This window comes from Theropithecus gelada, chromosome 12 (genome assembly GCF_003255815.1).
Source record: "Theropithecus gelada isolate Dixy chromosome 12, Tgel_1.0, whole genome shotgun sequence".
In the NCBI taxonomy this organism is placed as follows: Eukaryota; Metazoa; Chordata; class Mammalia; order Primates; family Cercopithecidae; genus Theropithecus; species Theropithecus gelada.
The window spans coordinates 91,732,728-91,758,459 of record NC_037680.1 but is presented as its reverse complement, the minus strand read 5'-3'; the positions used below and the strand labels follow the sequence as shown (position 1 = coordinate 91,758,459).

The 25,732-nt window shown below is 37.3% G+C and overlaps 1 protein-coding gene across 1 annotated transcript in view; it reads left to right on the top strand.

The window, feature by feature from the left end:
• The window catches only part of ABCA12 (ATP binding cassette subfamily A member 12), a 209,334-nt gene that overhangs the window by 4,299 nt on the left and 179,303 nt on the right, over positions 1 to 25,732 (top strand). Inside the window, exon 2 of the mRNA XM_025404754.1 lies at positions 19,844 to 19,937. Within this exon, the coding sequence (XP_025260539.1) occupies positions 19,844 to 19,937 (94 nt within the window). The remainder of the gene's footprint in view (positions 1 to 19,843; positions 19,938 to 25,732) is intronic.

Here is a 25,732-nt window from a genome sequence, read left to right as displayed (position 1 = left end):
TAATGAGATGCTAGTTAATGACAGGAAAGAGCCCTGGGACAGCAAAGAGATTGCAGGCTGAAAGATTAGATAATATTAAGACTTTGTCTTCCATTAAGATGACAAAGTCTATGAGAAATATGAGATTATGTAAAGTGACCAAACCTACACATTATTGGAATTCTTGATAGAGAAGGAGAAAAAGTAAACAACTTGAAAAACATATTTTAGAGAATAATTTAAGAAAATTTCCCTAATCTTGCTTGAGTGGTAGACATCCAGATATTACCAGACATTCAGATAAATTTAGAGAATACTTGTGAGAGTTTATGCAAGCCAAACATTGCCAACTCATATAGTCACCAGACCATCCAAAGTCCATACTAAAAAAAAAAAAAAAAAAAAAAAAAATTTAAAGCCAGTTACAGAGAAGAGTCAAAGCACCTACAAAGGACAACTGATTAGACTAACAGTGGACTTCTCAGCAGAAGACCTATAACAGAAAAGATGAGGATCTATTTTTAGCCTCCTTAAAGAAGAAGAAATGCCAGCTGAAATTTTATATCCTGCCAAACTGAGTTTCATAAATGAAGGAGAAAGTCTTTCCCAGACAAGAAAACACTAAGAGCATTTGTCATCATTAGCCTGGTCCTATAAGAAATTTTCAAAGGATTTCTAAATATAGAAACAAAAGGACAACACAGAAAAAGATACATAAGTACAAAGTTCACAGATCTTGTAAAGCAACTGCACAATAGAAACCTCAAAAGAACTAGCTAACAACATTACATCAAGAACAAAATCTCATGTATCAACATTAACTTTTAACATAAATGCCTCAATGCCCTGCTTAAAAGATATAGAGTGGCAAATAGGATTTCAAAAAAGACACAGCCATCTTCTGTCTACAAGAGACTCACCTACTGACTAAAGATGCATTCAGACTCAAAGTAAAAAGGTAGAAAAAGATATATCACACAAATGGAAAAGAAAAGCAAACAGGAATAGCCATTCTCATATCAGATAAACAGACATTAAACCAACAACAGTTAAAAAAAAGACAAATACATTGTGTAATGATAAAAGGTTCAATACAACAAGAAGATTTAACTATCCCGAGTATATATGAACCTAATACTGAAGCACCCAGCTTTGTAAAATAAATACTACTAGACCTAGGAAAACAGATTAGTAGCAATACACTAATAGTGGTGGACTTCAACACCCCACTGATATTACTAGACAGATAATCAAGGCAGAAAATCAACAAGAAAACTCTGGACTTACATTGGATTATAGAGCAAAAGGACTTAATAGACATTTATAGAACATTATACCCAACAATTGCAGAATATACATTCTTCTCATCTGTGCATGAAACATTCCCCAAAATTAACTGTATGCTTGTCTGTAAGGGATGTCTCAATAAATTAAAAAACAAATTGAAATCATATCAAGTATCTTCTTGGACCACAGTGGAATAAGATTGGAAATCAATACTAAGGAGAAATTTTCAAAACTATACAAGTACATGGAAACTAAACAACTTTTTCCTGAACAACTTTTGTGTAAATAATAAAATAACGGCAGAAATTAAAAAAAAAATCTCTCAAATAAAAATAAAGACACAGCATACCAAAACTCCAAGGATATAGCAAAAGCAGTGCTAAGAGGAAAGTTTATAGCATTAAATGCTTACATCAAAAAGATAGAAAGATCCCAAATTAACAATTTAACATCATACTTGAAGGTACCAGAAAAACAAGAGCAAAATAAAATAAAAGCTATCAGAAGAAAAGAATAACACAGATCACAGCAAAAATAAATGAGATTGAGGCCAAAAAAAAAAAAAAAAATAGAAAGGATCAATGAATGAAAAGCTGATCTTTTGAAAGGCTAAACAAAATGGACAGACCACCAGCTAGACTAAGGAAAACAGAAAGATTCAAATAAGTACGAGAAATGATAAGATGACATCACAACCGTTACCAGAGAAATAGAAAAGATCATCAAAGACTACTATGAATACCTCTATTCACACAAACTAGAAAACCTAAAGAAGATGAATACATTCCTGGAAACATACAACCCCCAAGATTGAACCAGGAAGGAATAGAAACCCTGAACAGACCAATAACAAGTAATGAAATTAAATCAATAATAATAATAAAAAATCTCCCAATAAAAAAAGCCCAGGACAAGATGGATTCATGGCCAAATTTTACCAGATGTACAAAGAAGAGGTGGTACCAGTCTTGGTGAAACTATTCCAAAAGAAATCAAAGAGGAGGGCTCCCTTCCCATCTCATTCTATGAATCCAGTATCACCATGATTATCAAAATCAGGCAAGAACACAACAACAACAAAAAAGAAAACTACAGGCCAATATTTCTGCTGAACATAGATGCAAAAATCCTCAACAAAATACTAGTAAACTACAACAGCACATGAAAAAATAATTCACCATGATCAGGGAAGCAAGGATGGCTCAACATACACAAATCAATAAACATGATCCACCACGTAATCAAAACCAAGCACAAAGACCATATGATCATCTCAATAGATGCAGAAAAAGCATTCCATAAAAATCCAACATCCTTTCATGATTAAAAAAAAAAAACCCTCAGCAGACTAGGCATAAATGAAATGTACCTCAAAATAATAAGAGCCATATATGATAAACCCACAGCCAAAATCACGCTGAATGGGGAAAAGTTGAAACATTTCCCCTAAGAACTGGAACAAGACAAGGACATTCAGTATCACTACTCCTATTCAACATAGCACTGAAAGTCCTAGCTAGAGCTATCGGGCAAGAGAAAGAAATAAAAGGCATCCAAATTGGAAAAGAGGAAGTCAACTTATCTCTGTTCACTGAGATGCACAGGTATATGCCATGATCATATACCTAAAAAACCCTAAAGACTCCTCCAGAAGATTTCTAGGCCTGATTAGTGACTTTAGTAAAGTCTCAGAATACAAAATCAACATACACAAATCAGTAGCATTTTTAATACACCAACACTGATATATCTGAGAACCAAATCAGGAACTTAATGCCATTTAAAATAGCTGCACAAAAAATACCTAGACATATATTTAACCAAGGAGGTGAAAGATCTCTACAAGGAGAGCTACAAAACAGTGATGCTTTAATTTCTTTAAATTGTAGATAACACCAATAAATGAAAAAACATTCCATGCTCATGAATTGGAAGAATCAATATTGTTAAAATGACCACATTCCCGAAGCAATCTATAGACTCAATGTAATTCCTAACAAATTACTAACATTTTTCACAGAATTAAAAAAAAAAAATCCTAAAGTGTACATAGAACCAAGAGAAAACCTGAATAGCCAAAGTACTCCTAAGGAAGAGGACAAATCTGGAGACATCACGTCACCTGACTTCAAATTATACTACAAGGCTGTGGTAACTAAGACAGCATGATACTGATACAAAAATAGATACAGATCAATAGAACAGAATAGAGAACCCCAAAATAAAGCCACATACCTACATCCGACTGATCTTCAATAAGGCTAACAAAAATAACAATGCAGAAAGGACACCCTATTCAATAAATGGTGCTTGGTAACTAGCTAGCCATATGCAGAAGAATGAAACTGGATCCCTATTTCTCATCACATAAAAAAATTAAGATGGATTAAAGACCTAAACATAGGACTTAAACTATAAGAATCTTAAAAGAAAGCCTGGAAAAACTTTTCTGGACATTAGCCTAGGCAAAGGATTTATAATGAAGACCCCAAAAGCAAATGCAACAAAGCAAAATTAGACAAATTTAGACAAATGTGACTTAATCAAACCAAAATGTTTCTGCAGAATAATCAACAAGATAAACAGGTAATCAACAAGATAAACAGACAACCTACAGAACGGGCGAAATTATTTACCAATTATGCCTCTGAAATGAATAATATCTAGAATCTATAAAGAACCCAAACAAATCAACAGAAAGAAAATGAACAACCCCATTAAAAACTGGGCAAAGGATATGAGCAGATATTTCTCAAAAGAAGAAATACAAGTGGTCAACCAACACATGAAAAAATTCTCAATATCATGAATCATAAGAGAAATGTAAATTTAAACACACTGAGATGCCACCTTACGCCAGTCAGAATGGCTATTACTTAAAAGTCAGTGTGGAGCCCGCGGCAACTCCTGCTGTCACTGGACACAGATCAGGCAGCACCAGGGACATGACCTTGAGACCTGAGATCAGACACAGACCTTCTGAAGGAAGTGGACTGCTCCTAAAGGATCCAAGAGACCCCTCCAAAACTGTGAGTGCCCTAATTGCGGAAGTGGAAAGGGAGACTCTCCTCTCCCGATTACACACCCCCACAGGAGAAGCTGAAGGCACTGGTATCCACAGCAGAGAGACCATAGACAGTTCACATCCCAGGACTCTGTGCAGACAACCCACAGTACTAGTCCAGAGCCAGGTAGACTAGCTGGGTTGCTAGACCCAGAAGAGAGACAACAATCACTGCTCTTGGCTCACAGGAAGCCACATCCACAGGAAAAGGGGGGAGAGTACTGCATCAAGGGAACACCCCATGGGACAAAAAATCTGAACAACAGCCTTCAGACAGAGACCTTCCCTCTGACCGAGCCTACCCAAATGAGAAGGAAACAGAAAACCAGTGCTGATAATATGACCAAAGAAGGCTCTTCAGCACCCACAGAAAATCACACTAGTTCACCAGCAATGGATCCAAAAAAAGAAGAAATCTCTGATTTACCTGAAAAAGAATTCAGGAGGTTAGTTATTAAGCTAATCAGGGAGGGACCAGAGAAAGGCGAAGCCCAGTGCAAGGGAATCCAAAACCTGATACAAGAAGTGAAGGGAGAAATATTCAAGGACATAGATAGCTTAAAGAAAAAAAAAAAACAACAAAAAATTATGAAATTTTGGACAAACTTTTAGAAATGCAAAATGCTCTGGAAAGCCTCAGCAATAGAATTGAATAAGTACAAGAAAGAAATTCAGAGCTCAAAGACAAGGTCTTAGAATTAATTCAGTCCAACAAAGACAAAGAAAAAGAAGAAGAAAACATCAACAAAACTTCCACGAAGTCTAAAATTATGTTAAATGATCAAACCTAAGAATAACTGGTGTTCCTAAGGAAGAAGAGAATTCTAAAAGCTTGGAAAACACATTTGCGGGAATAATCGAGGAACACTTCCCCGGCCTTGCTAGAGACCTAGACATCCAAATACAAGAAGCACAAAGAATACCCAGGAAATTCATTGCAAAAAGATCTTTGCCTAGGCACACTGTCCTCAGGTTATCCAAAGTTAAGATGAAGGAAAGAATCTTAAGAGCTGTGAGGCAGAAGCACCAGGTAACCTATAAAGGAAAACTTATCAGATTAACAGCAGATTTCTCAGCAGAAACCCTATAAGCTAGAAGGGATTGGGGCCCTATCTTTAGCCTCCTCAAATAAAGCAATTATCATTCAAGAATTTTGTATCCAGCAAAACTAAGCCTTGTATATGGAGAAAAGATACAGTCCTTTTCAGACAAATGCTGAGATAATTCGGCATTACCAAACCACCACTACAAGAACTGCCAAAAGGAGCTCTAAATCTTAAAACAAATCCTAGAACCACATCAAAACAGAACCTCTTTAAAGAATAAATCACACAGGACCTATAAAACAAAAATACAAGTTAAAAAGCAAAAGCAAAATAAGGTACACAGGAAACAAAGAGCATAGTGAATTTAATGGTACCTCACATTTCAATACCAACATTGAATGTAAATGGGCTAAATGATCCACTTAAAATATACAGAACCACAGAATGGATAACAACTCACTAACCATCTGCTGCCTTCAGGAGACTCATCTAGCACAAAAGGACTCACATAAACTTAAAGGGGGGAAAAAGGCATTTCATGCAAATGGACCCCAAAGGCAAGCAGGGGTAGCTATTCTTGCATCACACAAAACAAAGTTTAAAGCAACAGCAGTTAGAAGAGACAAAGAGGGACATTATATAATGGTAAAAGGCTTTGTCCAAGAGGAAAGCCTCACATTCCTAAACATATAGCACCTAACACTGGAGCTCCCAAATTTATAAAACAATTACTAATAGACCTAAGAAATGAGATAGACAGCAACCTAGTAATAGTGGGGGGGCTTCAATACTCCACTGACAGCATTAGAAATGTCATCAAGACAGAAAGTCAACAAAGAAACATTGGATTAAACTATACCTTGGAACAAATGGACTTAACAGATCTATACAGAACATTTCATCCAACAACCACGGAATACACATTCTGTTCAACAGTGCATGGAACTATCTTCAAGATAGTCCATGTGATAGGCCATAAAACAAGCATCAGTAAATTTAAGAAAATTGAAACTATATCAAGCACTTTCTCAGACCACAGTGGAATTAAACTGGAAATGAACTCCAAAAGGAACCTTCACAACCATGCAAACACATGGAACTTAAATAACTTGCTCCTGAATGAACATTGGGTCAAAAACAAAATCAATATGGAAATTTCAAAATTCTTCGAACTCAACAACAGTAATGACACAAGCTATGAAAACCTCTGGCGCCTGTAGTCTCAGCTACTCAGGAGGCTGAGGCGGGAGAATGGCGTGAACCCGGAGCTTGCAGTGAGCTGAGATCAGGCCACTGCACTCCAGCCTGGGAGCACAGCGAGACTCCGTCTCAAAAAAAAAAAAAAAAAAAAAAAAAAAGAAAACCTCTGGGATACAGCAAAGGCAGTGCTAACAGGAAAGTTCATAGCCCTAAATGCCTGCATCAATAAGCCCCAAGGGCACAAACTGACACTCTAAGGTCACACCTCAAGGAACTAGAGAAAGAAGAACAAACCAAACCCAAACCCAACAGAAGAAAGGAAATAACCAAGATCAGAGCAGAACTAAATGATATTGAAACAAAAAAAGTTACAAAAGATAAATGAGACAAAAAGCTGGTTCTTTGAAAAGATAAATAAAATAGACCACTGGCAAGACTGACCAAGAAAAGAAGAGAGAAAATTCAAGTAGCTTCACTAAGAAACAAAACAAGAGATAATACAGCTGACACCATGGAAATGCACAAGATCATTCAAGGCTACTATGAACACCTTTCTGCACATAAACTAGAAAACCTAGAAGAGATGGAGAAATTCCTAGAAAAATACAACCCTCCTAGCTTAAATCAGGAAGAATTCGATAGCCTGAACAGACCAATAACAAGCAGGGAGATTGAAATGGTATTTAAAACATTACCAACAGAAAAAAAGCCCAGGACCAAACAGATTCACAGCAGAATTCTATCACAAATTCAAAGAAGAATTGGTACCAATCCTTTTGACACTATTCCACAAGATAGAGAAAGAAGGAACCCCCACCCCCTAATTCATTCTATGAAGTCAGCATCACCCTAATACCAAAACCAGGAAAGGACATAAGCAAAAAACAAAACTACAGACCAATATCCTTGATGAACATAGATGCTAAAATCCTTAACAAAATACTTACTAACCGAATCCAACAACATATCAAAAAGATAATCCACCATGATCAGGTGGGTTTCATACCAGGGATGCAGGGATGGTTTAACATATGCAAGTCAATAAATGTGATATACCACATAAACAATTAAAAACAAAAATCACATGATTATCTTAATAGATGCAGAAAAAACATTTGACAAAATCCAGTGTTCCTTTTTGATGAAAACTCTTGGCAAAATCGGTGTACAAAGGACATAGCTTAATGTAATAAAAGCCACCTATGACAAACCCACAGCCAACATAATACTGAATGGGGAAAAGCTGAAAGCATTCCCTCTGAGAACTGTAACAAGACAAGGATGCCCACTCTCACCACTTCTCTTCAACGTAGTACTGGAAGTCCTAGCCAGAGCAATCAGACAAGAGTAAGAAATAAACACCATCCAAATCAGTACAGAGGAATTCAAACTGTCACTGATTGCTGATGATATGATTGTTTACCTTGAAAACCCTAAGGACTCCTCCAGAAAGCTCCCAGAACTGATAAAAGAATTAAGCAAAATTTCCGGATAGAAGATTAACGAACACAAATTGTAGCTCTTCTCTACACCAACAGTGACCAAACAGAGAACCAAATCAAGAACTCAGCCCCTTTTACAATAGCTGTAAAAAAATAAAATACGTAGGAATATACCTAACAAAGGACTCAAAAGCCCTCTGCAAGGAAAACTAGGAAACACTGCTGAAAGAAATCACAGACAATGCAAACAAATGGAAACACATCCCATGCTCATGGATGGGTAGAATCAATATTGTGAAAATGACCATACTGCCAAAAGCAATCTACACATTCAATGCAGTCCCCATCAAAATACCACCATCTTTCTTCACAGAGTTAGAAAAAAATGTTTCTAAAATTCATATGGAACCAAAAAGCCCACATAGCCAAAGCAAGACTAAGCAAAAAGAACAAATTCTGGAGGCATCACACTACCTGATTTCAAACTCTACTATAAGGCCATAGTCACCAAAACAGCATGGTACTGGTATAAAAATATGCACATAGACCAATGGAACAGAATACAGAACCCAGAAATAAGCCCAAATACTTACAGCCAACTGATTTTCCACAAAGCAAACAAAATCATAAAGTGGGGAAAGGACACCCTTTTCAACAAATGGTGCTGGGATAATTGGCTAGCCACATGTAGGAGAATGAAACTGGATCCTCATCTCACTTTATACAAAAATCAACTCAAGATAGATTAAGGACTTAAATCTAAGAACTGAAAGTTAAAAATTCTAGAAGATAACATTGGGAAAATCCTTCTAGATGTTGGCTTAGGCAAGGATTTCATGACCAAGAACCTAAAAGCAAATGCAATAAAAACAAAGATAAATAGCTGAAACCTAATTAAACTAAAGAGCTTTTGCATGGCACAAGGAACAGTCAGCAGAATAAATAGACAACCCAGAGTGGCATAAAATCTTCACAATCTATACGTCTGACAAAGGACTAATATCCAGAATCTACAAAAAACTCAAATAGATCAGTAAGAAAAAAACAATCCCATCAAAAAGTGGGCTAAGGACATGAACAGACAATTCTCAAAAGAAGATATACAAATGGCCAACAAATATATGAAAAAATGCTCAGCATCACTAATGGTCAGGGAAACGAAAATCAAAACCACAATGTGATACCGCTTCACTCCTGCAAGAATGGCCATAATCAAAAAGTCAAAAAAGAATAGACATTGGCATGGATGAAGTGAACAGGGAACACTTCCACACTGCTGGTAGGAATGTAAACTAGTACAGCCACTATTGAAAACAGTGTGGAAATTCCTTAAAGAACTAAAAGTAGAACTACCATTTGATCCAGCAATCCCACTACTGGATATCTACCCAGAGGAAAATAAGTCATTATTTGAAAAGGTACTTGCACACACATGTTTATAGAAGCACAATTCACAATTGCAAAATTGTGGAAGCAACCCAAATGCCCATCAATCGACAAGTGGATAAAGAAACTGTGTATTAGTCTGTTCTCATGCTGCTAATAAAGACATACCTTAAACTGGGTAATTTATAAAGAAAGAAGTTTAATGGACTCACAGTTTCACATGGCTGGGGAGGCCTCACCCTCATGGTGGAAGGCAAAGAAGGAGCAAAGATACATTTTACTTGGCAGCAGGCAAGAGCTTGTGCAGGTGAACTCCCATTTATAAAACCATCAGATCTCATGAGACTTGTTCACTATCATGAGAACAGCGCAGGAAAGACCCGCCCCCATGATTCAATTACCTCCCACTGGCTTCCTCCCACAACACGTGGGGATTATGGGAGCTACAGTTCAACATGAGATTTGGGTGGGGACACAGTCAAATTATATCACCCAGAAAGACTAATTAATTGAGAACTCTGAGCCATTTTTATTTCCTCACTGGGAAACTAAGTTTGTTCATGGGAACTAAGGTTTATTTTGGGTCTTAGGTAGCAAGCTCTTACTTTGCAATGTAAACCTTGGAATCCTCTTGTTACCATCAAATAACAGTCATTCTTGTCTTATAGGACAATGCTAAAAGAAAGAAATAAAAAAGGAAAAAAGAGATAGTGTACTTTATATATGTAAGTTTGAGCAATTTTTATTTTCAAGTTTGCAATAAAAAGTTCTAATTCTAGGTTACAAGGAGTCCTTTAAATGACTTTCAGTGCTCTCATAGAATAATAAAAGTATAGTATTCAAATCAAAGACAGCCAGTAATCCATTTTGTAGTGGGTTAACTCTATAATTTAGTGATTAACTCTGCTAGTGTAGCCAGACTCCCTGGGTTCAAACACCAGCTCTACTGCTTAGTGGCTTCTAGAAGAAAAGCTCATTTAGTCATTTTAAGATCCTGTCTTCCCATCAGCAAGAGGAAAGGAGATTATTATGTTAAAAGTGATAATACATGTTGTGTTTAGCAGAGCATGTTGCACAATCTAAGCAGTCAATATATATTAGCTATTATAATTTGGAGTATTGTATTGAATGCTAACGTTAATTATAACAAGACCACTCGACAAGAAGAATTCATCCTGGGGAACATATTTTGTAACAGTACTTAACAGAATTGTTAACATTGCCAAGGGAAAGAGGGGATTTTGTCTTTCTTCAAATACTCATAGAATTCTCACGTGGAAGAGGAGGCCAAACTTAGACAAATAGGCAGTAGTTACGGGAAGAAATATTTCACCTTAATATAAGCAAAAATATCAGACAACATGAGTTGTCCAATGATGAAGCAGTCTCATAGTAAACTTCTAATCACTAGAAGCATTCACATAGAGGTTGGATAACCATATGGCAGATATATTTTCCCTAAGTCTTAACGTACCAGTCATTCTGGACTTATTTCTGTTCCTGGAATATCCCCCTCTCTTCCCCATTTGTGGATCTTCACACATATGCTTCTTCTGCTCAAAAGACTCCCACTTCTTTCTCACGCTCCATCCAACACATATTTATTTCTTGTGTTTGACCCTTTTTCATCCTTCATGTTTTAGACTCAGCTGTCTTTGATTTATCTTTCTCTTGCATTCTTTACTTCCTATGTCATATTATGCATTCCAGCTAGCTGTAATTATTTTTTTCAATTTCTATTTTAGATATGGGGAGTATGTGTGCAGGATTGTTAGATGAGTATATTGCATCCAAGTGGTGAGCATAGTACCAAATAGGTGGTTTTTCAACCCATGCCTCCAACCCTCCCTCCTCTAGTACTCTGCAGTGTCTGTTGTTCCCATGTATATGTCCATAAGTGCTCAATGTTTAACTCCCACTTATAAGTGAGAATACAGAGTATTTAGTTTTCTGTTCTTACATTAACTTGCTAAGGATCATGGCTTCAGCTCCATCCATGTTTTTGCAAACGACGTGATTACGTGATTTCATTCTTTTTCATGGCTATGTAATATTCCATGGTGTATATGTACCACATTTTCTTTATCCAATTCACCGTTGATGGACAGGTAGGTTGATTTCGTGTCTTTGCTATTGTTAGTAGCAAGGTGATGAACATATGAGTGTATGTATCTTTTTGGTATAATGATCTTTTTTCCTCTGGTTATATGCCCAGTAAAGGGATTGCAAGGTTAAATGGTAGCTTTGTTTTAGGTTCTTTTGAGAAATCTCCAAACTGCTTTCCACAGTGGCTGAACTGATTTATACTCCCATCAACAGTAGATAAGTGTTCCCTATTCTCTGAAGCCTCGCCAGCATCTGTTTTTTTTTTTTTGTCATTGTTGTTTTGATTTTTTTTTTTTTTTTTTACTTTTTAATGATGGCCATTCTGACTTATGTGAGGCCAAAACAGCATGGCACTGGTCCAGAAACAGGTGCATATAACAACTGAACAGAATTGGAAACTGAGAAAGAAAGCACCATACTCACAACCACCTGATCTTTGACAAGGCTCGCAAAACCAAGCAATGGGGGAAAGGACTCCCTATTCAATAAGAGGTGCTGGGATAACTGACCAGCCATATGCAGGTTAATAAAACTGGGCCCCTACCTTTCCCCATATATAAAAATTAACTCAAGATGGATTAGGGACTTAAATATAAGACCTCAAACTCTAAAAATCCTAAAAGAAAATGTAGGAAATACCCTTCTTGACATTGGCCTTGGCAAATCATTTTTGGCTAAGTCCCCAAAAGCAATTGTAACAAGACCACAAATTGATAAATGGGACCTAATTAAGCTAAAGAGCTTCTGCCCAGCCAAAGAAATCATCAGTCAGGAGTGGTGGCTAATGCCTGTAATCCCAGCATTTTGGGAGGCCAAGGCTGGCAGATCACCTGAGGTCAAGAGTTCAAGAGTAGCCTGGTCAACATGGTAAAACCCCGTCTCTACTAAAAATACAAAAATGAGCCAGGCGTGGTGGCACATGCCTGTAATCACAGCTACTTGGGAGGCTGAGGCAGGAGACTTGCTTGAACCTGGGAAGTGGAGGTTGCAGTGAGCTGAGATCGTGCCACTCTACCCTGGGCAACAGAGCAAGAATTGGTCTCAAAAAAAAAAAAATTATATATATATATCTCAATTGAGGAAACAGATAACCTAAAGAATGGGAGAAAATACTCTCAAACTCTGCATGCAACAGAAGTCTAATATCCAGAATCTATACAAACTTAAATCAGCAAGCAAAAAGCAAATAATCTCATTTAAAAAATTGGCAAAAGACATGAACAGATGCTTCTCAAAAGATGACATACAAGTGGCCAACAAACATATAAGAATGCTCATCCTCACTAATCATAGAGAAATGCAAATTAGTTGTAATTATTTTTTTGTTTCTCTTTCTCAAAAGACTGAAAACTTACATTGCTATATCTCCAGTGTCTGGTCCATAGTAGATGCTCAATAATTTTTTGTTGTATTTATGTGTACATCTTAAATAAATGGTTACTGTTTTATATATATTTATATGTATACTCTAAATTTCCTTAAAACTCTCCAAAACTATGATGATATGAAGAGGAATGAAAACTCTTCATCTTAGCCTTTTGTTTTTGTTTTTGTTTTTGGATCGAGGCAAAAGAAATCCTATTCAAATATAGAAATTGTATTGATATTCAGTATCATATCATTCTTTTTTTTATTAATTTTTTTTTTTTTTTTGAGACGGCGTCTCACTGTGTCATCCAGACTGGAGTGCAGTAGTGAGATCTTGGCTCACTGCAACCTCCACCTCTTGGGTTCAAATGATTCTTCTGCCTCAGCCTGCTGAGTAGCTGAGACTACAAGCACATGCTACCATGCTCGGCTAATTTTTGTATTTTCAGTAGAGACGGATTTTCACCATGTTGACCAGGCTGGTCTCAAATTCCTGACCTCAAGCAATCCCCCCGCCTCGGCCTCCCAAAGTGCTGGGATTACAGGCGTTGGCCACCATGCCCTGCTGAGTATCATTTATTTTTGACATAACCAGCCTCAGGTTACTCTAGTATAAAGGCACAAACTCAAATGTCTGTAGGGACAAAATATGTAATGTATAGGTAAAGTGCACCAAGCACTTCATTAAAAAGTGGGGAATGGTGACGTCTAAGATGAACTAGAGAGTACTTTCCCCATTTAAAGGCATTCACATTTCATTGAAAACAATAACAAAACCGTGTGCAAGAAACAAAACCGCTCTGTGAGTCTGATGTGATCTTTCTACCGCCAGTCTGTTACTTCTGCTCTAGGATAATAAGATGCAGTAATTAAATTCACAGAGTCTCCAAACAGTAGTTTAGTTTCATATAATTTTAAAAATATATAGTTAGACTTGTTTACTTAAAATTCACCTGTATCTTATTTTCTTTACTGTTTAGTGAAAATGGTAAGATAATAACAATGGTAGACAAAAATAGAATCAGATAGACTAGCATTCATTAGAATAAAGGGTTCCGACAACGTAATAAAGTAGTGATATTCTAAAGTTGAAATTATACGCTTTGCCCAAATTTTTTTGAACATCGGGTTTTTGAAATTTGTAAATACTTGAAATAATAGTTCTTAGCAGGTGCAGAGGAAAATATTACTAGATAATTTGATTTCATTAATAGATACTGCAGATTAGCTTTAAATGAAAAAATTGCAATGAATCTACATTTGATTAATTCCAGGAATTGCTTAAGATTTAAAGTTGTAATTTTGAGTTCATGACTTAGTGACTGCAAGGTCACTGAAATGTGCCCTGACGTTATCATTAATTCTCCAAACCTCAATACTTCCATGCAACGGGATAGAGTTTCTAGATGTGAAGCTTGTGTTTCTCTCTTTTTCTGTTGCTTCATCTTTTGCATTCTTTTAAAAATTAGTCTGGATTTTCAAAAAGAAATGCAGAAATCTTTTAAATAATTTCTAAACTTTTTATTTTGAAACAAATTTAAAGAAATGTTGCAAGAACAGTGCAAATAACTTTTTTTTTGTTTTTTAGAACAATTTGAGATGGGTGCTCCATTACCCCCAGATACTTTAATGTAAATTTTCTACAAAATAAACATAGCTAAATACCACCATCAAATCCTTAGACTCAAGGTTCACCAGTTGTTGGAACTGTGGCCTTTGTACAGCAAAAGGATCCAGTTTAGAATTACGTGCTGCATCTAGTTTTCATGGCTCTCGTCTCCTTTAGTCTGTAACAGTTTCTCAATTTTTCCTTGACCTTCACGACCCTGACACTTTCAAACCTTCATGACCAATTGTCTTGTAAAGTATCGGTTGTTTCTTTATTTTTTGAGTCAGGTTATTATTCATCTTTGGCAAGAATGTCAGAGAAATGATCCTCTTTTTTCCATTTCATCACATTAGGTTGTGCGTGATGACAATTTTGTAGGGAAATATTTTGTAGGTACGTGCTGCATTCCTCATTAAGCTTTCAATTTGTTTATGTTTACCTATGTGTTTGTTTCCATCAGCAGAGATTCATGGATTCCTAGTTTGCTTAATTAAATATATTTTATTTTCAAATATATTTTAACGTTTAAATGCAGCCACAGGCTGGTATCTGTATTCTTGGATGTGTCCTCATCATTCATTGCCAATCCCTTTGTAGTAAATCCATCATGCTTCTATCAATCTACCTACCTACCTGTCTACATCAATCAATCAAGCAAGCTATATAACTATCTATCCTTTTGTATCATCTCTCTCTATCTTCTACATATCATCTTTAGCTATGTCGAGTATTGAAAATAGTGAGACCCCACTAGCAATGATCACACCTAGCACTCAGTTGTCTACTAAAAGAAGCTAGGATTTTTTTGAAAAATAGGTGTTTTCAGGAATTGGACAAAGAAGGTATACAATGAGGCAGAAATAAATTGTGGAACCAGAAAGTAAAAAATAAATCATACACACACGCATTTTAATCTACATTTTATGTCTCTTTATACACTTGGGAATTAGGAGTTTATGCCCACTTTGCTCATTCTAACCCAACACTACCAAGTTCATTCTAGTTTCCTTCTTCTCCAATTGTTATAACTCCCCTGATGGATAGTGGGAAGCCTGACTCCCCTAATGGGGGATATATCTACTTTTATCATCAACCTGCTCTTATGAAATCAATCGCCTGCCACTGCCTCTGTCCTGTCTTCTTGCACTGACACCTTCTTCACCCCACTTGGGCTCTGACACCCCACATCTCACTGCTTCAGTGCCCATGTCCTCTTCACCCTTCTAAGTCCCCACTTCCCTCACTGGGTCGCTGTGGCTCCCCAAGTACTAGTATGTACACTTACCTTGCTAGACCTACCTATGGACTTTTGGATTGAATTTTTCAGGAAAAGAAGAAGAAAAAGAGAACAGAATGGTACATGTGAGTAGAAAATAAATCCTGGAGAAATAAAAGGATACCAATGCCCTGGCCCACTAAGGAATTATACACTATTTAGTGTGCACATACCCTTTGATGCCAACAGTATAGGGGGGTGGAATGCCAAGGAGATGTATAGACAGTGTAAAATAATTACACGCTAAGCAAAAATATGAAACCTTTAAACACTGCTTTCCTCAAGCATCTCAAGTAGCTCCGATGTCTATGTGTGTCAAATTAATATATTATCCCTTTCTCTAAACAAACAGAAAAAAGTCATGGCTCATTGGTTTAGAGTTTGAATCCTTGACACCGCATTTGCTTCTAGGTTGCTTATAATCATATTTAAAATGGTGTTGTGAACAACACTGCTGCTATGAAAATTTAAATTTTATTTATTTCTTGCTTTTGTGATTAACCTGTCAAGCTTAACATTTGTGAGACCGTAGTATAGAGGGCTTTGTATTTATTATCCCTCTAAAATGCAGTATGCAGAAATGTTCTCTAAACCTTTCCCTGACCTGAAATCCCAGGGAAATCTTGTAATAATAGATTTGTTTATAGGCTGGCTGTGGTTTTTGCCTTCAACAGAGTCTAAAATGCCGTAAACGTCTCTGGTATATATTACATTTTTGTCTGGATTCAAAACATGTTTAAAATTAATTTTAAGACTCACCAAAACATCCTCATGAAATCAACAAATTAGATCAAGCAAAAGACAACTTAAACATACCATACAATATATGCCCCTTATCTGAATGTGGATATGTTGGTATAGTTGATCTCAGTCACTGAATTCTCATGAAGTTGCCATAGAAAATGAATAGATGTTCCTTAAAGTAGCTATGGGGCATCAAGGCTACTCAGATGAATACTTTCCTTAAAGAATAACTATGGCCTCAAATACAAAACTGATAAATCCACAAACATTAATTTTTTAACCTTAATTCTTTCTACTCTACATTTCAAATGAGAAACATAAAATAAAGATGATACCTTGTATCCAGGATCTTTAAAGAACAATCTCTAATTTCAAAATAAATCAGAGATGAGGCTAGAATAATAACACATCTTACATTTCTGTAGCACTCATATTTTTGCAATATAATTTCTGTAATGCTTTCTTATTTGCTGCTCAGAACAGTACGATAATTATATAAAAAAAAAATTCTGGCCTCCTATATATCTTGGGATTCAGATCCTTGTTCCCTGCTCTGCCTCACAATTGGATATATGACTTTGGACAAGTTATGCTAACTTTCTGCACCTGGAAAATACAAAATAAGAGTTGGATCAGATTACAGGACCTTAGGATGGCTTTGGCAGTCTGGTCAAACCTACAGCCTCTTTAAGAATAATGTTTTAAAATTCATCATGTAAAACAAAATAAAAAGGATTATAAATAAAACCAATTATACTGAAATTCAGTTATCAGAGTATTAAAAAAACAAATTTGGCTGGGCACGGTGGCTAACGCTTGTAATCCCAGCACTTTGGGAGGCCAAGGCAGGCAGATCACGAGATTAAGAGATTGAGACCATCCTGGGCTACATTGTGAAACCCTATCTCTACTAAAAATACAAAAATTAGCTGGGCATGGTGGCACACGCCTGTAGTCCCAGCTACTCTTGAGACTGAGGCAGGAGAATTGCTTGAACCTAGGAGGCAGAGGTTGCAGTGAGCTGAGATCGCACCATTGCACTCCAGCCTGGCGACAGAGCAAGACTCCGTCTCAAAGAAAAAAAAGCAAATTTATGATATGGTAATATGTGTGTCTCCTTATTATGCATTAAATCAAAGGTCTAGTGGTGAATTCATAACTAATTTTAATGTAGTAATGAGTATAAATAGCACTTTAAGGTATCTGCAACAACTCTAATGTGATTTTTAAATATCCATAATTTCTATTAGTGACAAAGTCACAGGTACTTCTAACAACACTGTGGTTCATTCCCTACATTCGTCATTAATGGAAATACTAAATGTTAATAACAAGCTAGATAAAATAAATATATAACCTCTTTTTCTCCCATTCAAATTTACAAACGTCCTGAATTCTCTTCATTAGGTGATCCCAAAGAAACTTTCCAACAAAAATATTCCAGGACTTTGTGAACACTCCTGTTAGATAGGCAGGGTGGCATACATCTACATCCACTCTCCTCAAGGTGCAGTCCACGGATCAGCTGTGTCAGCATCACCTACCCGGGAGCCTCTTAGAAATGTAGAATCTCAGCCCCCACCTCAGATCTTCTGAACCATAATCTGTATGTTTACAAGATCCCAAGTTGATTTGGAGTCCACCCAAATGTTTGAGAAGCACTGTTTTAGATTAAGTTGTTCAGTCTGTATGGGTGCTTTTCAAGCTCTGATCAAACCCAGTGCCTCTGGATTCCTTGGATCTATAGTGAACTTCCATTTTTGAAAACTTACCCTTATACCCAAAGTCTAAGAAGCTGATGAGACAGGCCTACCAGCGAGGAGAGCAGCACTCTTGGACGTGCAATGGAGATTTTAGTAGCAAATGTACATTAGGAGCTATTTAAGGATGAGTAATTTATGGGGTTTGGATTGCTTTGGTGAATGGAAGAGCTCCAGGTAGATTGTTTGAGATTTGGCTGAAGCAAATTGTCTCTGAAAAGTAGGAGAGGAAAGGTAAGTCTGACCACAAAACTATACAGAAACGCAGTTCCAAGTTTCACTTTATTAAGTATATGCAAAATTTGTCCCTGTGGTGTGGTTTGAACACCATAACTATTTGCATATCACAGTTAATGTTCTTGTGAATATGTGTTTTTCATGGCTCTGGAGCCAATTATATAGATCTATAAAATATTAAGCAGTTAGTGTTTTTCAAACTGAATCATATCTACATGGGGAGGAAAACCAGCTCATAAACTACTTAAAGTGAAATTCTCTAATAGAAATTTCAGGCCGGGTGCGGTGGCTCACACCTGTAATCCCAGCACTTTGGGAGGCCAAGGCAGGTGGATCACAAGGTCAGGAGTTCAAGACCAGCCTGGCCAAGATAGCAAAACCTCATATCTAATAAAGATACAAAAATTAGCCAAGCATGGTGGCGGGTGCCTGTAACCCCAGCTACTCAGGAGGCTGAGGCAGAGAATTGCTTGAACCTGGGAGGCAGAGGTTGCAGCAAGCCAAGATCGTGCCACTGCACTCCAAGCCTGGGCGACAGAGCAAGACTCCATCTCAAAAAAAAAAAAAAAAAAAAAAAAGCAATTTCAATGCAGTATGTGTTTTTGAGCATCTAGTTTTCATCTAGTGGTAGAAATTTAGGTATCAATAAGACACTGCCCCTACCATAAATGAACGGCCAGTTTATTTGGGAAGTGGGCAAAAAAAATCATTATAACAGTGTAAATTCTATGATAGAAGCAGACACGCAAGACATTAAGGAGTACGTGGAACTACATGGGACTTGAAGTTCCTTTTTACTCCCTCACTCATTGACTCAATTATTTCTCCGTTGGTCCATTCTTAGGTTCATTTATTCAACATTATTTATGGGTCATGACCCATGTCACACACCAGTCTTTATGACAGAGCGTAGAATGCTGACATTGAAAAGGCTAAAATAGGCATAGGTTGAAATTACTTTGGGTTCCGTATGCCCTGTTTAGAACATTGTGTCTTATCCAAGGGAAGTGGGAAATTCTAAAGGATTTTTAAGGAATGAAGTAACCAATCAGGTTTAATTTTAATATAATCATGATTGGGGCAGTCACGAGAGGTGATCCAAAAGAAGTCTTCAGAAGATTATTTCGTGGTTTTAAGCCTGGAAAAATCATTCTTCTGTGCATTTACAGGTCTTTTACATATTTAAAAAATCATTCATTTTTTATTAATAATATCTACAGTTGGTCAAATATTCAGCTTGTGTTGAAATATTATAGTATGACACATTTTTTGTAGTCAGGTCTTAAAAATCTTTGGTTCAACAATAAAACTAACCGTTTTTTCTACCATTATGTTGCAGCTTTGGACACTTGTCTTGATCTTATGGCCAGTTATTATTTTCATAATTTTGGCTATCACCCGGACCAAATTTCCTCCAACTGCAAAACCAACTTGTAAGTAAATGAAATTTGTTTCTTTCCCTAATTTTCAGATTCTAGTTAAAATTTATTTTGGTACCACTTTAGTGTTTCATTTCAATTTTTTTTTTTTTTTTTTTGTATAGTGTTTTCACTTGGAAGGATCAATACGAACAATTTGTGTGTTTTTTACCCTAGATTTTCAAGTTGGTCAGCAAGTTGAGTTTGTAATATTATGTAGAAAAATACGAAGCTTGTAGAAGCCAGAAAATATTTTAGGCTTTTTAAAATTTTGACCCATTGATTATTCATTTCATGCATTTTGCCATGATATGCACAACACAAACAAGCAGCAACCTAGCGCTACATCATTCTTTACTTTTGTAATGGAAACCGTAGTCTTGTATTTGATCAACTGAACAAATGAAAATCCAGAGTAGTATACACATCTCTTCTCTCTCTTTAGGGCTGATATTTGAGGGGTGTAAGTGTGTCAACACATTTAGTTCAAGAGAAGATTGTTCTCTAATTAGTGCTCTTTCAGTTACATTTAGTAACTGTCAAGTTGTAAAATGGGCAGAATGCCTGACACTCCGTTATTTTCTTTTGGATCCAGAATGAAAAAGTAGAAAGGACTAAGAAAAGTCCTCAAAACTGAGGGGGATGAGGGTTTTAACCCCAGCGGTTTGACGAATGCTGTTTTTGTTTTTGTTTTTTCCCTGTGAAGCCAGTTTTCTTAAAAGAGGAGGAAAAGTCAAACCAGATGCTTCTTGCTTCACAAAGCAGCCATCTCCTAAAAAGCTTCTTGTAAATCAAATTTCTATAAATCAGATTGTATTTCACAAAAATTGCGGTAATTTGCTATGTAAAAGAAGACAATGCTGAGTTATTTTGTAAAGAGAGTAAAAAGTTAGTGACTTTTAAAAATAATTACAGTGTTTTTGAATCACCCAGTTCTAAGAAATCAGATGAGAACCAAAGCAGAATTTACATGAATCATGCACAATAGGCTAATTCAAAAGAAAATGTTAATTCAGTTAGTGGAAAGCATTTGAACTCTTGGTGCTAGAATAAATAATTCCTTACATTTAAATAGTAATTTATTTCTGTTTTGTTTTGTTTTGTTGAGACGGAGTCTCGTTCTGTCACCCAGGCTGGAGTATAGTGGCGTGATCTCAAGTCACTGCAAGCTCTGCCTCCCGGGTTCACACCATTCTCCTGAGTCAGCCTCCCGAGTAGCTGGGACTACAGGTGTCCGCCACCACGCCCGGCTAATTTTTTTTTGTATTTTTAGTAAAGACGGGATTTCACCGTGTTAGCCAGGATGGTCTCGATCTCCTGACCTCGTGATTCGCCCACCTTGGCCTCCCAAAATGCTGGGATTACAGGCGTGAGTCACCACACCCGGCCAATAGTACTTTATTTCTAAATGATTTTTTCTCAAGTCATTTGAGTTATTGATGAGATTTTATTAGATTGTTCATAAAAATAGCATAATTTTGCTCTCTTCATATTATGTGTATATTAGCTATTTATAACAGATTGGCTCCATCGTATACTGTTGGAGTTTATATGTTCGTTCATATCTTAAGTAGCATGGGCCTCAGAAATAATCCATTTATATATTTGTACGTATCTTAAGTAGCATGGGCTTCAGGAATATCATATAAGTAGGACAAATACTCTTAAATAGTTAATATGCTAACTAGCAATTTTCCCAGGTTCAAGCAATACTCTGCCTCAGCCACCCAAGTAGCTGGGATTACAGGCAACCTGCCACCACACCGGCTAATTTTTGTATTTTTAGTAGAGACGGTGTTTCACCATCTTGGTCGGGCTGGTCTTGAACTCCCGACCTCGTGATCCATCGCCTCGGCCTCCCAAAGTGCTGGCATTACAGGCGTGAGCCACCAAACCTGGCCTTTTCCCCCGCTTTTGTAGTAGAAAGAGAATAACTTTGAGATGTCAGTTTAGATTTAGATGCTTTTATCCTGTTTTTTAAAATTGCTCTTGTTTTTCTTTGTTTCTCATATATGTCTTTTATGCTGAAAGATTACAATTGGCCAATAATTCATCATAATAAAAATATTTCTTGATCTCATACTGTATACCAGACACTTAGTAAGGTGGTGACTGTATTATTCATCTCAGTTAAGAAAACTAATGCACAGAGAAATTAAGTAACTTGACCAAGATGGTACAGTTAATAAGTAGTGGTGTCAGGATTTGAAACCAAGCAGTCTGGCTCCAGAATCTGGTTTTAAGCTCATGAACTCACATTTCTTACATCTGTTAGTCAGTACTAATTTTTCACATTGCATCATTTACATTTTGTAAAAGTGAACTAAAATTAGAAACTAGGAATAGAAGCACCCCTGCTTTGTCTCAATTATGAAATCAAGAAATATGGGGAGTAGGTGCATTCCAATGTATGTATTAAGAGTTATCCTAACTATTAATATTCAATGCTACCTGTGTCCAACTAATTCTTCATGAATCATTGTAGCTGAAGTATCATAGAAATTAGGTCCTCTTTAATAGAGTTAAAATCACTTGTGGGCTACCGTGCTAGTGGGGCAATAGAGAAGCGAAGATGGAACTCTAGAATCCACCTCTAGATGAAACTCAGCCGTGGTGGGTCCCTTAGTTTTCATCATTAGATCATGGGTGTGCAGGAGAGCAGGGTGCAGTCTGAAATCCTACACTCATGCCCTCGCCCTCACTTCCCTGAAAACATACCACAGGAAAAGTCAGCAGCAAGAGCGACGCCAGAACACACCTCACTCCTCTGACTTTCACAACTCTCATCAGTGAGATGCCCCGCAGGCTCTTTCAACATGAAGACTGTACAATAGCTCCTCTTACCAATTCAGGCACTGGAGTCATGACAACATGCATGGATCCCACAACAACTTCTGTTCTGTGATACTGTGGGTACATTCTGTTCCCAGAGGAGCCGGGCAGGTCTGTAGGACTTGATAACTCATTTAGAACAATTATAATTAGCAAGTTAAAGGATTCCCTTCATAGTCTTTTTGATTGTGGGGCATCTGGAGAAGTCTGCATTTTTGATGAGAGGGAACCAGCTGCAATCCCTGACACCAGGGGTGCTGGTCCAGATAACATACATATTCCCAACATCACCTGACTTCACTCACTCCCTTTTGTGTTGCAACAAACGGCTTAGGTAACTAGCCTCTGCAAATAATAAATCCCAGGTAAAGAAAACCTTTTAAGCCTGGCAGGCAGGCCCTAATTCTTCTCATTCAAACAGGGAAGAAATGAGCTGAGGTGCCAAGTTTGAAGTAGTTTCAATCTCTTACAATCTCCACATGCAGCAGCTTGTCAAGAGGCAAATGTTAAAGCCGAAAAACCCTGTTTAGGAACAAGGGCCAACAAAACAGCACAAATCTCCACAAGACACACTTAGACTAAGCCAAGCTGTAACATGCAGCAAGCTTATTTTGTCTCCCTTTAATACATACATACCCATGAATGTTCAGGCAAGCCGTCCCTAATTACTATGCAACTATTTTTCAAGTACAGTAAAACCCTGACAGAATCAGATAAGTAGACTCCAAACAAAAGTAGTCATGTCAAATAGGAAGTCACACTTTTGTGAAGTTACTGAAAAACAATGTTTTTCTATTGTTCCCTAAATACCTCTAAAAGTGCAATGGAAATCATACTGTGCAAATATGACCATACATTGCATTAAGCCCCAACTATCTCAAGGCTGTCACTTTCTAACATTCCTGGGCTCTCTGCGGATAAGAAATTCAGCCCATCTCACATTTGAAAATCAGGACTGGTGGAAGGCAGGAGCCATCCACAAACTGAATTATATCCAGATTTATATTATCACAGAGTTATACTAAATAGCACCCATCCAGATGTTACTCAACAGCTTTGGTAAATGCAAGGATGTCCAACATTTTTGGCATGACTTTTTTTTGCCTCCAAAGTATACCCTTTATCTTCAGGGATGCATAAAAGTAATAACAGGGATGAACATTTATTGAAGGCTTTACTATGTGTCAGACACTGGGCTGAGTACTTTGCATGCCTTAGTTAATACTCACATCATTTCTTTGGGCCATGCAATAGGATTGTCCCTATTTTAAAGATGAGAAAATTGAGACAGAAAAATGCGTTAAGTAATTTACCGATGTTCACATGGTTATTATGTGCTGGAGCCTGGATTTTTGAACAAGATACCTGCAGACAGGTGGTTTTATTTAGGTCATGGGTGCCACCGATGGCAGTCCTGAGGTCTGGTTCATTACAGTAACTCATTTTTCTTCCTCATACCACTTATTAGCACTATCATATATTGAGCATTGCTGTAAACATGAACTCAAGTTGTTTTTCTACTTGTTAGTAGCTCTGGGGAAAAAAAATGTGAGAAGGAAGATTGAAATTGTTGATCAGCAAGTGGTTTTGTGGGATCCATGCATGTTGTCATGACTCCAGTGCCTGAATTGGTAAGAGGAGCTATTGTACGATCTTCATGTTGAAAGAGCCTGCGGGGCGTCTCACTGATGAGGGCTGTGAAAGTCAGAGGAGTGAGGTGTGTTCTGGCGTCGCTCTTGCTGCTGACTTTTCCTGTGGTATGTTTTCAGGGAAGTGAGGACAAGGGCACGAGTGCAGGATTCCAGGCTGCACCCTGCTCTCCAGCACGCCCATGAGCTAATGATGAAAACTGAGGGACCCACAGGAAATAATTTTGTTTGCTATCTTGATTGGCTCAGAATCTCCGTAGGTTTTTTGTTGTTGTTGTTCTGAGAAGCTCAGGATTCATCATCATTTGTCTTTTGCCGTGGATTGCCCAATCCAGTTTCTGCATTCTCATGAGTACCAGCAACACTAGTTAGTCTTTCAGGTTGGAAACATCTGAATCATCCTTGACTACTCCCTTCCTTTACCTCCCATAACCGCTGGCATGCAAGTCAGAATCCATCTGTGCAATGTGTCGCAGAGTTACTCTGCCCTTCCATCCTTCCTGCCACCCCTTGGTTCAAGATCCCATTGTCTCATGCTTGGATTGCTTCATAGCTTTGTGACTGTAAAAGTGCGTGCGTGTGTGTGTGTGTGTGCGCGCGCGTGTGTGTGCGCACCTACCTCCAACTCTTTCCATGTTTCATCATCAAATAATCTTCCTAAAATACTGTTTGAGCCCATTAGGTTTCACCTTCTCATTGTCTGACTTTCAAGACCTTCAAATTCAGGATTCTTCCAACTTTGTGTTCATGCTGTTCTGCAGTAGAATGCCTGTGCTTAAGGAGGAAGTGTCTGAATGTCCTCCACATCTCTCATTCTCACTCCCACGTTGAGGCATGTCCTTATATTTCTGCCTGAATGCCAGTTAAAAGCCAAGCTCACATCCAAGGCATTCCCATTTAGCCTTGTCTGATCACTCAAACCCCAATCAATTTTCCTTTATATCTCTCTTGTTGAAGTATTGGCTTATAAAGGTCTTTGAGTGTTTGATGCTTCAATCTTGACTCACTCATTGGATGGATAGTACATTAATAGCAGAAATCACATCATACCACCGTACTCACAAGGTACTGCATGATTCCTAACAGGGAACAAAGTCGCAATGCAACAGGTCAGAATCTGATACAATTTGGAAGACGGATATGGGGGACTGGATTACAAAATTCACCCAATGATAGTAAGAAAAACTCGATGTGAGTCTGAGATGGGTAAGGGACAAGGAGCTAGTTTGTTTTGGTTTGCTATTTACTTTTCAGATACAGGTAAATCTGACTATGGGATCAAAATAATGTCTATAATGCCCATATGGGGGGAAAGAAAATGAATGTAAA